The sequence below is a fragment of the Mus caroli genome, unplaced genomic scaffold, assembly GCF_978045245.1.
Source record: "Mus caroli unplaced genomic scaffold, Mus_caroli_1 scaffold_2, whole genome shotgun sequence".
Taxonomy (NCBI): domain Eukaryota; kingdom Metazoa; phylum Chordata; class Mammalia; order Rodentia; family Muridae; genus Mus; species Mus caroli.
This window is the reverse complement of record NW_028227257.1, coordinates 135,754,114-135,769,348: the sequence shown is the minus strand read 5'-3', so window position 1 is coordinate 135,769,348 and position 15,235 is coordinate 135,754,114. Positions and strand designations below refer to the sequence as shown.

Here is a 15,235-nt window from a genome sequence, read left to right as displayed (position 1 = left end):
CTCTAAGTATTTAGTGTAGCTTAAAGATCTCCCTCCCCCTTTCTCCTAAACACTATAAACACTACTTTAAAGTATTATCTTTAGTTAGGATTCCAGAATGCTGGGTTTCTTTTCTTTTCTTTTCTTTTCTTTTCTTTTCTTTTCTTTTCTTTTCTTTTCTTCCCTTCCCTTCCCTTCCCTTCCCTTCCCTTCCCTTCCCTTCCCTTCCCTTCCCTTCCCTTCCCTTCCCTTCCCTTCCCTTCCCTTCCCTTCCCTTCCCTTCCCTTCCCTTCCCTTCCCTTCCCTTCCCTTCCCTTCCCTTCCCTTTCCTTTTCTTTCCTTTCCCATAATAACTTGCAATCAATCTAGGATAATCTGTGTTAAGGTAGGCACTATTTAAGGAAAACAGCTTAAAAGCATAAAGCTAGTAATTTATCCTACATAATACACTTAAGCTTAGATTATTAGATACAAGCAAATTTAGTAAGAGTCAGGTAGCATAGAGAACACTTTTCTCTCCTGAAATCTGACTGCAGAAGTCTACATCAATTCTTCCTATCTATGCTTTTTGTTTAAATGAGTCTCACTTACGGGGTAGGTCTTCTTTAGAGTAAGGCTAAAGAGAAAAGGACCCAGAGTTAGGGTCCTAGTATGCATTCGTGTTTGGGTGTATAGGAGTGTGCAGATGGGTTGGATTTAGTTTTCACATTTTTGTTAGCAGAGCAAAGGTGATGGGAAATCTTTAGGGGGTAACCATCTTGCTTCTAGATATTTCTCCCTTAATGGGACTTTTTGTTATGAAAACACAGCCGACTGAGTTCTTTCTATGTAAACCTCACCTCTTACAACTGAGAAATCTCATGATGTGAAACACTTCCATTGATGTGCTTGGGTGTTGAAAATAGAAACAGGTACTTCCAAGAATAGGCCAATTGCAAAGTTTCCTTGATTACAGCTACTTGGATATGCAAGAGAATATAAATACAATTTAAGCTAGCAAGGAGTGAAAGCTGTATGCTGAATTTGTGGATCACGTGGGTACTGGCTGTTTGAAATGTACTCACTTGTGTATGAGGGGAACAAAATCTCAGATCTACGTAGCATAATGTTTTAATTTGTTGATTTGTTACCGGTTACTTATCTGGGGGAGAGGGAGTGGCTACTTCCTTGTTAGAAACACTTTTTCTTCTTCTCTAGGACTAATTAAGAAACACGAAACAGTCTGTAAGGAACAAAAACCCGATATTCTTTCATTTAAGCAATGTAGCTATTGCTGGTTTTTATGTGAAATGTGTCTTGTTGTCATGGAAAACCGTTCTGGGTAATTACGTAGTCTCAAAAGAAAGAAATCACTTTACTGGAGACTTAGATTCATGCCTTCCTTTAGGTTAAGTTGAGTAACCTGACCAACTCTGTATTCGTTATATGATAGAAGGAATACCTTCATACAAATGAGATGTAAAAAATTAACTTCAAAGAATTCAAGTTAAGAATTCAACCTTTCCCAGTTTATACTACAACAAAAGTAAAAATGATTCCCGGATACACAAAGATGGAGAAGAAGCCCAAAATGGGAGTTATACTAGAATGGATTCTTTGACCTATTGATTGGGAAGTTATCTGAGTAGTAATCTTGTAGTTAAAATAGGAGAAGTAACTCGAATATGTACAGTAATAGTCCTGTCTTACCTTCTTTACCAGAACGACAGCTTCAAGTCTCAGTGTTTCAACCCAGCTTGGTAAGGGAAATAACTACAAGTAATGGTGAATCATTCTGATGACTGCATCCCTCAGTCAAAAAATGAAAGCAAAGTTTCAGTCAGGTCCTTTTGGACATGTTTTCTCCTCCCTACCCTATATGTCAGAGCCCTTGCTTTCCTGAGACTGGCTTCTGAAAGTCCACGGTAATGTCTAAGCAAGTCTGCGGTGCCCTCTGTTCCTGGGCATGGCTTTATCAGCACTGATACTTTCTTGGGTCACAAACACCACGGTTATCTGAGGAAACATAGGTCATCTTCCTTCTCCTTTCTCTGTTCAGCTCCTGTAACTTTCCTCTCAGAAGCCTTTAAAAAAAAATCGGCAGCTACTGTTGCTCAGAAGAGACAAAGTTTAACTTCTGGGTTGGCAATTGGAGAATAATTCATGAGCAGATTTCTAGCAAATGATATGATTTGCTAAATTTTGGTCTTTGATTTATATTTATGTACTCCTGCTACTGCTATAAGGTGGTGCCAGCCTCAATTAGATCATGAATGAGATCATTTTAATTCAGCCCCCAAACTGTGACCTGACCATGCTCCGAAAGTGTTCAAAAAGTAATTGTAAGCCTCCTTTTGCTTTGAAAAGGAATACTGCATGCTTGGTCGTTCATACAAATAACATAAAACTTAATTATTGGATGATTTGGCAGAGCATCTTCTTGCCAAACAACAGTCAATGCCAGCTACTGTGACTCTGGTGCTGGGCAGGCCCCAGCCCACAGCCCCCTTGTGTATGGGTGTTTGTTCATTGTGTCTTAGGGCAAGATATTTCAAATGGGATTCATGGATCTAGGACGCAGGGTGTAACCCGAAGGGTGTACCGTATTTATAACTCCAGTTAAAAAAATGCTGTCTCACCTAGAAGGGAAGTAGATCTGCGCTGTCAAATCACCAGGAGGCTGTGACAAAGGGAGCTTGCAGCCTGACACACGGTGTAACGACATAGCAAACACCTTTAATTCTGTCATGTCTCATACCCTTTACTTTCTCACACATTTATGGCTGCTCGAACGTTGACACCTACACGCTCTTTGAAACTAAAAAAGGCGATCTTATTTAAGCCCAAATGCAACACCTGTAAAGTTATTCTTGTGCCCAACAACAACAACAAAAAACCCAACCATTAGCTCCTTCCTCATAAAAACCTCTCTGCTTGCTTTGGAAAGTCTCAAGCTGGTGCCCGAGGTCCTGACTCTGAGGTTCACATGACCTCTCTAGCTTTGACAGATAGGCAAGACCTTCCCTCTGCCAAGGATGCTAGGACTGAGATAATGTCACTGTCCGATTGGCCTTTGCAGCTTTTCAAGTTGAAGCCCCTTTCTTCCTCACAAACTTCTGGTATCTCTCACAGTAAGGAGAGAGAGAGAGAGAGAGAGAGAGAGAGAGAGAGAGAGAGAGAGAGAGAGAGAGAGAGAGAGAGAGAGACCCCGACTGCTTCATCCCCTCTAGCGACCCAAGTCTAATATTTTAAAAGCTAGAAATGAAAATAGCTTTTCTAAAGATATTTCTTGGAATATTTAATGTGCTGTCTTGACTCGCCTTTCTCTATCTTTTTTTTTTCCTTGCCAATTATAAACCACCATTTGGAGGGCTTATGAGCAATGTAAGTCCACCTCATCTAATTAAACCACATTGTTTTAAAAGCTTGAACAGTTTTCATGTCTACAAGACTTGTCTGAATAATAAACTGCGAGAGCCAGGATTCTGAGTGTCTTTGGAGAGCCAGGATTTCATATGCTGACTGCAAAGGGCCAGGCACTCAAAGAGTTAACCCACATTGCTGGGTAGGTTAATATCACAGCTGCCTGGTACCTCACTTAACAAAAGCCTCCTTTTGCAAACAGACTCCCCCCCCCCAACCCCCAGTGTCCAAAGGTGTTTACTGAAGAAAATCTGCCTAAATCCTTCATTGCTTGAGTCATGGGGGTGGATAGGAGAGTGGAGAGGAGGGGTAGAAGGTGTGGAGCTAATCTCTGTTTGTAAATTCTGTAAATCTTCTGGGAAAATGGTGGTGGTGGTGGTGGTGGGAATTAGGAATCTGTGTCACATGTCGTGTGCAATTCTTAATGTGTCCATTCCTGCTGCTCTCAGAAGTGACGTCTACCACATAGGTGTTGGGACAGCTACTCAATACCAAACAGTCCTCTCTTCTTTTGCAAAGCTTGTATGTCTAAAGTTATGTGTGTGTGAATGTGTGTGTGTGTACTGTATGTGATCTAATTGTTGAGGAAGAACTGTTAGTATCTTAAAAGTGGTTTTAGAAGGGGGAGGGGGTGGGGGGGAGACAAGCTGGTTCTATAGCAAGATAATATCCTGAAAAGTTGTCACGAGATGGACCTGCGATTGCTGTGGTCTTGTTCTGGTGTCTTCAACTGCATGTTACTTTTGCATGTTGAAAATGGAGGCAAATAACACAGGAGAAGCTGACAGGTCCGCCTACGAGGGTTTAAACAATCCCCAGCAAGAAGGAGCCCTTTAGGCATAAACTTTCTCTGTCAAGAAAAAACGTGGATACCACCAGCCCCTCCCTACAAATCCCGAAGCATCCAGTTTGAGATACAAAAAGGCTGTCATCTCACAAATGTTAAACATACTAAAAAAATCTGAAAAAAAAAGTACGGAGAAGGTGTGAAAGCGTGGCACTTTACAGCCCTCAAAGCTTTTTAAAATAGAACAACTTTTCCCCCTAAAATTCTTTTCAGAGATTTTTTTTTCCTTTTTGGCTCATTTGAGAGTTTCTTTCTTGGCTTTTTTCCCCTTTCATTTGAAAATATGAATTATCATAAAAAGTCAGGGGGGGGGAATGGGAAAGTCTTTTCCAGTTTTCCTGCGGATCTTTTTATTTTATTTTTTCATCTGTGTTCAGGCATCAGGCCCCTGCAGCCAGACCAGGGCTGGGTCTCCAAGCCCACCCCCTTCCCGCCCACCCTCCAGTGCCCCCACCTCCTAGGTCATATGGTGAACAATCATAGTTATTAAGGCCAAATTGTAAGTAGCGTTCAAGAGTGGGAAGTCTGCACACCTGACCCCAAATCTAACAGGCGTCTGGGCTTGAATTCAATCTTAGACTTTTTACCTCAAGTGGAGCTGTGGCCATGAATAGTACAGACATGCCATCTTGTAATACTATATGCCTGTCAGGAGGGACAGGCAGGGTTGAGCATCAACTATATAAGGCTGGTAACTAGGGAAAGGCCCAACAAACAGCCACAAACACCTAAGTTACTTTACTCAACCACTACCCTCTGAGCCTCTCTCTCTCTCTCTCTCTCTCTCTCTCTCTCTCTCTCTCTCTCTCTCTCTCTCTCTCTCTCTCTCTTTTCATCTTGGCTTTCTGTGGCAGAATGCAAATGGAGCCTGCCGGCGGTGAAGGGCTGAATTGTGATTAAGAAGAAGAAGAAGAGCTCTTTCTTTGTTCTTCCCTCAGGGGATGTTTACTGGGAGAGACACAGAGGATCAGATATGAAAGGCATTCAGGTCAGCATTGATGTGAGCGAAAGTGAAATCATACCTAAGGCATTCAAAAGACCGCCGTGTCAGGGGTTCAGCTAACGGAGCAGCTACTGTGTATCTTCCCATAGAGGCAAAAAAAAAAAAAAAAAAAAAAAAGAAAGAAAAGAAAGAAAGAAAAAAAAAAGAAAAGAAAAAATCCTCCCACTGACTGGCCATTTCTTTTTTTCCCCTAATTTGCTACAAAATTATAAAAGCACCCCCCCCATTTACTTAGCACCACATGACACAACAGTTAGGATTTTTCTCTCCTCCAGGACCACACAGAAAATCAAGCCAACTTCTAGTCATGGTATTACATAAGTGAACTAGCAAGGCACTATCCGATCTGTGAAATATTTTTTAAACAGGTGTACTCGTGTGGGATACATAGATGTGTGATATACAGGGGAGAGTGGAGAAGAGAGACCTCCAGAAGACACATGCATGAATGACTTTTCCTGTCAGCACTGTGACAGGAAACACAACACAATACACATGTACACACACACACACACACAGAGAGAGAGAGAGAGAACAGAACATCTTAAAATGAAATTATTTACTTTGTAATTACTGGTTACACTTTTCCTGAGAGCTTTAGCTCTGATACAACTGTCACCCGAGATAAAACTATCTAGCACACCGCTTATGAAGGCAAGGCTTTCTCCAGCCTGATGATTATTATCATCCTTCTTTAAAAACTGCCTGATGAAGAAATCCTTGGATCTTACTTTTAAAAGTTTACACCCCCTACAGCCCAAAGAGTCATTCAATAGGTTTTTTCCAAGTGGTAAGCTGCTGATGTTGGCACAAACAGAGCTATATAAATATATACAAAATTCACAAATCACAGCAAACACACTAGCAACAAGGAGGTTCCTGGAGGTTCCAAGGCTCAAAAATTAAAAGAAAAATCACATTTCATCTTCTGGTTGCTTAAGAAGGAGAACTGAAGATATGGGGCTGCATTTCTCGGTCTTCAGTTATCCTTCCTTCTGTTCTGTGTTCTAGTCTTCAACATTCACATCTTGGTTAAAAAGCATATTTGGGCTTATGTTAACATCTGCTTTTGTGCTGACATTTTGTATATTTTCAACTAGTGTTTCTGCATCACAGATTTCCCTCCTTTATCTCTTTGCTCTAAAAAGAGAAGCAAAGAGCAATCAAAAAGGTGTCTGACTTGGCCATTCAGACAATTGCCCCCTTGTGGGAATGCAGGGATGAATGGTACAGTGGACACCCAGGACCATTGACGTTATAAACATGTAAATGAAACACATTAGCGCAGACAATCAATTGTCTGTGAGCATTGCAAACCTGCACTCCCTCTCTCTGTGACAGGCACAAAATAGTGTCTACCTTGGGAAGCCACAGTGCTGATGAAGAATAGGACAAAGAATCTCCTTTCACATAGAGAAAAAGCACCTTCAGAGCCTTGGAAGAACGCAAATGACAAAGAGAGTTGTAAGGAGACGAACTCCCACCCCCGGAACAATTATGCCCCTGTTAGAAAGCTAACAGCAGCCTTCATTCCTACCTTCAAGGGAAGCACACACACACACACACACACACACACACACACACACACACATCTCAGGAAAATAAGGCATTAGAGTCTTGAACGACCTCTTGTAATTTTCTTTAAACAAATTAAGAAGGAGAGAATGAAGGGAAGAATCCAGAATCTATGACAGAGCAGTTTGACAGGGAACTGCAGAATAGGTTTTCTCCACATTCGAAAACAAACACTAAATGCTATGAAATCATTTTTTTTTTTTTACTTGACAACAGAGTAGCATTACAAAGTTTAAAACCTGAAGCCTACCCCTATCCCTGGTGGACCGCCACAGCAAGGATGCCACCGGGCTGGCTGCTGGCTCTGCTGGGAAGCAAAGCACATGTCTACCCCAATTGGCATCATTTTTTTCCAGGCCAAAATAAAACAAATAGATCAGTCTAGATACATAGCCCCCAGCCTTGTGTGTGCAGTATCTCCATGGAGAGAACAGGATGGGGATAGATCTCTCTGGAGTACCCTCAGAGCTGGTACCTGCCTCACAGACAGCCTGAGTGAAAAGCAGGCGAACAGTCTCCCTGTGACAAGCTCACCAACTTTAGGAAAGCAACTTGCCAAAGATTTCCACAGTGGCAAAGATAGGTAAGTTGTGACCAGTTACAACCTGAAGGACACCATCCTGCTTCGATGTGATTAGAGGGTCTGTCGCTTCCAGCTGCCCATCCCAACTATGAGGGAGGAGAGTGGGAACCCCAGTCTGAGAAGGGGTTGTTTGATTGCAGTCGCATTTCTTTCCGTTTAAGCAACTCTGCAATGGAGTCCCTTCTCCACTCCCCCCACTGCCCTTCAGCAGCACTAATAGAACCTCCAATCCTTTTAAAAGAGTGGGAAGGAGCGAAGGTTTCTTTCAAACAGGGACAATCATTTCTGCTCATCTGATTGCTCCTCCCCGAGATATTCAACTTGAGTACTTTCCTTTACAAACTGAAAAATCACAGAGCAAAGGTGTTTGGTGAAAGCAGCCCTGTCCCCTACACCCCACTCCTAGGCAGCCCATAGGACCCAAACCTTTAGCAGAAACTTTGAAGCAAAATCAAGCTAACTTTTCCTTCCTCCTTTCTTTCCTTCTTCTCCCTTCCTAATTCATTTTCTTTTTCCACTCAAAGAGAACTTCATTCCCTTCTCTGAGACAGGCAGACCAGCAATTTCATTTTTTGTTAAAACACGCATGTTGTCTGTGTGATTTCCCAGAGACTGGTGATGGAAGCCGGGAGACTGGGAAGGTAGGCCTTTCTTCCCAGATGGTTACTAATCATGAAGGAAACTGGAGCATTCTAGGACCTGCTGCCTGAAATCAGGGGTGAAAGCAACAAACTTTGCAAGTTTCAAACCGGCTGCAAGTGGTGGCAGCCTGCAGCAGAGCCTTGCCATTCTGGATAGCTCTTTCCTGCTTCCAAGGCTGTGTGGAGATGGTGGGGTATAATCAGAGGACTATAAAGGGGGGGCTGGCTCTCCCCCTCCTCTCTAGCCTTAGTGAAAGTATTACAAAGTGAGTCAGGCGGCTGAGGATCATCTGACTGAACTTTCTTGAAACATACACTCATTCTTGTCTGCTGGCTATTTGCTTTTTACCTCTTCCCCTAATCCCACCTCCTCTTTCCTCCCTGCACATCTGATTTTCTAGGAAAAGGTTCTCTGCTTTCCCTGTGGGTGAAAGGAGAGGAACTACTAGCCATTCTTAACTTGGTCCTGGCACCGTCTTTACTAGGCATCTTGCTGGCCCGGAGAATATTGGTGCTTGGATTTTTTAGATTGTTCCTCTCTTTCTATATTGGTATCCCCTGATCTGCCTCTCTTGCCTAGGCTTTTTAAAAAAATAATACTTCACATCACCGCCGTCTAAGCCATGGTTTTGACCAGCCTTTCAAACACACAGTCACTGTTCTGCCGGTTTCCCTTCCTTGCCATCTTACTCTCTCTCTCTCTCTCTCTCTCTCTCTCTCTCTCCACACACACACACACACACACACACACACCAGTGACTTCATTAAAATTATATAAAGTGTCATTCTAGGTCTTGGGTCTTTTTTTTCTCCCTTTGCAGCTTCTACGATTATTGTTGCTATTATTCCTTTTCAGGAATTTCTATATGATGTTGATAAGAATCATCATATTTAGTGTTATCAGCAAAGACACAAGCTCAAAAGTGACATCTTTTCCAGGAATCCGGGAAAGAAGAAAAATCCACTCAGTTCAGATAAATCCTGGCAATTCCCAAAGGAAAAGGCATTGGGTATGTATTTGATGAGAAAGAAAATGAAAAAGACGGTCTGGGCTCTTCCACCTGCTTCTCAAAACCTACACACTGCTAAGTCAGATCAAACCCAATGAAAACACTGGCAAGTAAGTCCCCAGTAACAGCCTGCTTTCTCACAGGGTCTTTGGAAAAAGAGACAGGTAATAGTTTCAGTCAGAGAAGTTGTGGACAATGTTGGTGAATGTTTAGGCTCTGGGAAGAAATGCCTAAAAACCATCAAAGTTCAACTTTATCCACTTCAGAGTGTGGAAGCTTGTCCCAAATTAATGGCTGGTCATAAGAGAAATGGTTGTTCTCTCTGACCGCACCCCTCCCTGGGGACACTGTATTACCTGTGAGGCCCCAGTAGCTTGTGCCACCAGAGTTCTCAGGAAGCCAGAATCTCTCCCAGTCCCCAAACTGGGCTGTGGCTTGACCTCACTGCTGGAGCCAAGTTGGTATTTCACAGCAAAATCATGAAGGGAGTGGAAGGAGGAAGAACAGGAAGAAACAAACACTTCAAACATTCTTTACTGCAAAAGAATACTTATGGTAGCCTAGCTTTAAATCTCACTCCTCTCTCTCTCTCTCTCTCTCTCTCTCTCTCTCTCTCTCTCTCTCTCTCTCTCTCTCTCTCATCTTCACGACACAAAGCTTTTGTTATCCAGATGATCAGCACAGTGCTTTAGATTCTTGTGAGGGGGAAGCCCCACAACAGACATTGATTTTAGAAAATCAATAACTAACATTTAATAAAGGGAACAGAGGAAACACGAGAGAGAGGAGAGGGGAACATTGGATGTAATTTTAGTGTCTACTAAATTACCCAGAGATGGAGAAGGGGAGGTCTCCTGTGTAAGAACCACCTTAAATAATGCCAGGCAGCAATGAAGAAAAAAATTAAATTAAAAGAAAGACACACGCACATACTTAAAAAGAGGCAGCCTGAACCGAATCTTGGGGACCAGCTTGGAATATATTATTGTCCTTGTTTTTTGTAATACTAAGCCAAGCAAACAGATCAAAGACAGCACAAAGAGGAAAGACAGGGCAACATAACGAACAGTTTTTGACTAAAATTCCTCTATCACCCATATGGCTCCCCACCTCCACCACAAAAAGCAAAAGACACACACACACACACACACACACACACACACACACACACACACACACACACACAGGCACGCATGCTAAGAGACAGGAGAGGAGAGAGAGGGAGATTATTTGTCTCTAAACAGAATCTTTTAGTCTTTGTGTTTTACTCCCTCCAGGACCCTAAACTCCCACACTGCACTGCCCCCACCCCCCACCCCTCTGCATGCGGTGCAGCATTGGGGCAGGCTAGAGGAGCGCACAATTGTCCTCTCTGGTGGAAAGTTGTTCCAAGTGGGTCTGAGTAGTACCCGCCAGGCGCGGGCTTGGGGAGCGATTCCCGGGTGTGTGCTACCACCCTAGTGCCCAGCTCGGAAGCGTCTAGACTGCCCGCGCCCGGTGAGCGGGCTGAGAGCGAAAGGAGAATGAAGTTTCCTTTCCGATTCTGGGCTGGCGCGGCTGGATCGCTTGTTTGTTTTGAGGGGCTGTCCCCCCCCTCCGTTTCTTTTCATTTTTTCCCTTTAAAACTCAGTATCCTCCGTCAGCACCCACCCCCTGCACCCTCTGTCGTCCCCCAACTCTCTCCCCTCCCCCAAGCGCCTTCTGCGCACTTGCCAATCACTTTTCTCTTTTATTCCCACGATTTTGTTTGAGGGTAATACCTAGGGGGTCTCTCTCTCTCTCTCTCTCTCTCTCTCTCTCTCTCTCTCTCTACCACACACACCACACTACACACTTTTACACAGCCCGTTTCCAAAATGGATCTAAACTCTCACATACACACCCCTTTAATCTGCCACCTCTGGTCTGCTTGTTCCCTCGCACCCCCATCTCTTTCCTCCTTCCTGACTCAGCCTGGATAACGGGCTCCTCCCGGACTCCTCCCGGCCGTGGAGGAGCAACTGCCGGGAAAAGTCTCTGTTCGCCCCGCTCTCTGGCCCGCAGCGGGCCCCGAGCCTGCTGCAGAGGAGCCGGGTCCCCAGTCCGCAGCTCCCGGCTCGTCCCTCTTGTCCCCCCACTCCCCAGTTCCCCGCGTCCGGCCAGGGCCCCGCTGCCCCGCGAACCGTTACTTGGCGCACAGAGAGGCGGCCCAGCGACTCCAGCAAGAAACTTTGAGGCTGGCGGAGAGGCAGCCTCGGGTCCCCTCCCTTGCCCTCGCCGCCCTCCTGCCATCCTCGCCCGCCCGCGCCCCGAGGTTCAGCGCGCCCGAGCGCCGGAGCCCCCGCCCTGCCCTAGCCGGCCGCTCCTGCCGCGGGGCCGGGGACCTGCGGGCCGGGAAGCGGAGAGGGCGGAGGCAGCGGGGGTGCCGGGGCCGCAGAGTGGGGAGCAGGTCCGATCGGCAGCGCTCCGAGCCCCCCCTCCCCCGGCGCCCGGCGCTCACTTGGCCCCGCACTTGCTCAACTCCCCCCCGGTCCAGCGGCCGCGCGTGGGGCTCCGGCGCTGGCCGCCGAGGGAGGCTCGCCCGCGAGCCCCAGGCGCCGCCACCGGCTTCCTTCTCCCTGTCCCCCCCTTCCCCCTGGTCTCGGGCCGCCGAGTGGCCCGGAAAAGTTTGGTTCGGGCCTCTTCTTACCGTTTTTCCTCCTGGGATTGGCTTGTTTGCGCCTCTTGCACCGGGGGCCATCCGCCATGATCGGCTGCTTCATTGATAAGAGCGGATCAGATGGCAGTTCGCATGGACTCGGCGCCCTGCTTCGGCAGCACGCAGGCTCGATCTAGCAACCAAACACAGCGACAATGTGGGCATCGTCCGCGCCCATTGAAACGCGCGCGGGCCGCCCAGGGGATCCGGGCCAGGGCCCGGGTGAGCACCCATCCGCGCCCCCAGCGCCAAAGCGAAACTTCGGCGGCCCCCTCCCCGCCCCCCACCCCCAGCCTTGGCCCCGAGGCGCTTTGTGTTGTTACTGTTTGGTGTGTTGCACTCGCGAGGGGATCAGAGACAAGAATTACATCTTCAAAATGAGTCATAACTCCTGACCGTATGAGGGAATGCACACGGCGGTACAGTAAGACTGCTTGACTCAAGGCTAGGCGGACCTCTTCCTCAGAAAAGTCCTCAGCCGGGCTCGGGAACTTGGAGAGGGGGTCTTTCGCTCTCATCTTTTCTCATCCCTCCTCCGACCCCCCCATTCCCAAGAGGGGAAAAAAGTAACAAACAACGCAAAACAGCCCTTGGATGAAGCACACTCGGGTAAATTGATAATAGTAATTACAGGAAGCCCACTCGCCCCGCGACCCCTCCCCTCCCCTTTGGAGCTTATCGAGGCACTGTCTCTTTCCCTACACCCTCCGCCCCCAAATTAAGATTTCCCATTTTACCCGGCAAAAGAAATATAATTATAAGCCTCTCTGGACATTGTTCCTCCCCCAACCTCACCACTTGGACAATATTTACTTAAGCCCACCCCCCCCCATACACACATGTTTCCCCCACACTGATTTCCTTAAATTCTTCCAGTAGATTGTTTTTTGTTTTTGTTTTTTTTTTGTTTGTTTGTTTTCTTCCCCTCTCAAGAAAGGAAAGAGAAAGTCCGTGGCCACTATTTAAGTTGTTCTAAATGATCGTGTCCTTTTTGGCTTCGAAACTTTTGTACCTAAAAATCGAGGGAGGCGCTGCATTCTTTCAGCTCAAACTGTCAAAACTTGGAGAAGGGGAACCTCGGAGGCAGGCCGGAGAAGAGGAGAGCCCTGAAACTCCGCGGGGTGGGAAGACGCTGTGCCTCGAGGATTAGTTTAAACAGCGGGCTATAAAAGATGTAACAGATGCAAACTGTAACACAAGGGCCATTAACCCTTTCTCTGCCGCCCAGCACGCCCAGTCCCTACACCCTGCACCTATTGTCTCCGGTGCCACAAGCTTTGCGGAAAACCTGGAAAGTGAGTATCAGTTTCCGCACATTTGCTGAGCGGGGGTGAAGGGGGGCAGAGAGAAGGGGAAGTGGGTGTTGTAGGAAGCACTTTAAATTTACTTAGGCATACATAGTAGACTTTCCAGTTTGACACATTAAAAAAAATACAAATATATCATTTTTTGTCTGTCCTACTAATTTGAAATTGTTGGGGGGGGGGATCCTGGAATAAAGAAATGATCACACAAGCTTGTGGGATGAAACAGCTGTCTGTCTGTATTTCTGCTGAGACTTACACACCACTGCATATAAAATATATATTTAATAATATAAGTTGCTAGTTTTATGAGCCAGTTATGTGTGTGAGGGAAAGACATGGCATTTGTGCTGTAAACTTTATTTGTGAATGTTAGTCTTGACTCTGGAGTAAGCGATCTTGCCCTCATCATTACAGGGTTAGCATGTGAAACATGTAAGTAGGTGGGAGATAAACACGTTTATGTTAGCTGAGCTCAGCACTGTGCCTGTGACTCTTGAACTCCGACTTTTCAGTCCCAAAGTCTGGAATGGTGTGGTGTGGTGTGGTGTGGTGTGGTGTGGTGTGGTGTGGTGTGTGTGTGTGTGTGTGTGTGTGTGAGAGAGAGAGAGAGAGAGAGAGAGAGAGAGAGAGAGAGAGAGGAGTTCCATGAAAAATCGATGTGTATATTACTTGGTCATTTAAAATAAAATATCAAAAGTTACCCTAATTTTAACCCTATTATCCTGACAGCAGTTTTCTTCCCAGCTGTAGTGACCCCCCCACACACACTTTGGTAAACGACTCAAGTTCCAAGAGAACTTTCACTTCTTTATTTATAATCACAGAAGTGAGGTGTTACTTCACACACACACACACACACACACACACACACACACACACAAAGAATGAAATAAAGAAATGAAACTCGCTAGGCAGACAAAAACAGTCAAGTTTCTGCTTAGAAAACAGCCTTCTCCGGTGGGAAAGGTTAGACTGCCAGGTCTAAGAGAAGGACTTGCTCCCGAATTTGGTAGGTCTTTCTCGAATAAGTTTTATAATTATTAACAGGTATTTGCCAAGTTTTAATTGCTGGATATAATGAATTGAAAGTCGGTGTGAGAACAAAGCAGTAGAAACTCTCCACTTGATGAGTTTTTTACCCCAGTCATTCAGTTCTCAACAAAACTTTTCCTAGACTATGTAGCAAAAAACACCTTTGGTTACCTGAATGGACAGGTACAGGGCGAATTACTGGGGGAAAGGGGGAAAAAGGGAGAGGAAAGCAAAGAGAGAGTAAGGGAAGGCATGAGAAAGCAAAGAAGCCACTCTTGGGAAAAGAAAGCCTGCCACCAAGGAGCTAAAACCACCTGAAATTCCTGTCCACAGACACCCGGCTCACTTCAGACTAACATTCCCACTCAAAATGAGAAAATTAGAGAGGGAGGGTGGGGGGCAAGAGCACCAAAAAAGGATAAAAAGAGGAGGAAAAGAAGGGGGGGGGAGGGAAACCTACCTGTGAAGTCTTGTTTGTAGTTTTGGCCAGAAATGGTGAGAAGAAAAAGCATGAAGAAGCCGCGAAGTGTGGGGGAGAAAAAGGTGGAGGCGAAGAAACAGCTCCCGGAGCAAACTGAACAAAACCTCGCCAAGAGTGTCGGGAGGCAGGACCGTTATTCCTGCCGAGCAGGTTAGAACTGATCTCTTTTCGGCCACTCCAGGAAACACAAACCTGGGGACGGACTGACGTGTTACGCCTCTTCTAATGACATTTTTTTCTTTTTCTTTTCTGTAGGGGAGAGAAGAGAGACCCTGAAACACGCGCCACCTATCTTTGTGGGGAGGGATAATTGAAGCGCCCTGAGCGTGAGCATCATGTGAAAACGTGATCGCCAAGTTTCTCTCTGGGAAAGGATCTGGGATAGATTATACCTTGAAGTCTCCGCAAACGCTTTAGTGGAAGAAATGAAATTCCACCTCCCTCCCTTCCTCTCTCCCTCCCTCCCTTCTCCACGCCCCCCCCCCCCCCCCCCCCGTCAAGCAAGCCTTTGGCATCATTATCCTCATCACTAAATCCTGCAGAGTACTGGGCGGAAAACGGTGCACACCATTCACAGAACTGGAGAACTCCAAGGGGCGAAAGTTAAAGGGAAAGATCTCGGGTCTTCCATGCAGATCTCTTGTCTTATACAGATATCTCTGGTGACTAGGTTTGAGGTGCACGTCAAGTTGTATGGA

General features: G+C 45.8%; 2 protein-coding genes across 3 annotated transcripts in view; one reads left to right on the top strand and one right to left on the bottom strand.

Annotated features, from left to right (window-relative positions):
- Positions 1-14,689, bottom strand: part of Zeb2 (zinc finger E-box binding homeobox 2) — a 125,876-nt gene extending 111,187 nt beyond the window's left edge. Inside the window, exons 1-2 of one of the 2 annotated variants that reach the window (XM_029472853.2) lie at positions 14,517-14,689; positions 11,709-11,850 (exon numbers count right to left, since the gene is read on the bottom strand). In XM_029472853.2, coding sequence (XP_029328713.1) covers positions 11,709-11,781 — 73 coding nt within the window. In that variant the 5' untranslated portion in view covers positions 11,782-11,850; positions 14,517-14,689. Of the gene's footprint in view, positions 1-11,708; positions 11,851-12,729; positions 12,822-14,516 lie in introns of those variants that run through there. The other variant, XM_029472858.2, reaches the window with a different exon arrangement.
- Positions 12,766-14,987, top strand: LOC110283981 (uncharacterized). The gene is made up of 3 exons (XM_021149533.2): positions 12,766-13,012; positions 14,537-14,687; positions 14,793-14,987. Exons 1-3 carry the CDS (start codon positions 12,899-12,901, stop codon positions 14,849-14,851), a joined length of 324 nt encoding a protein of 107 aa, XP_021005192.1. The 5' UTR covers positions 12,766-12,898; the 3' UTR covers positions 14,852-14,987.
- Positions 14,988-15,235: the final 248 nt, after the last annotated feature.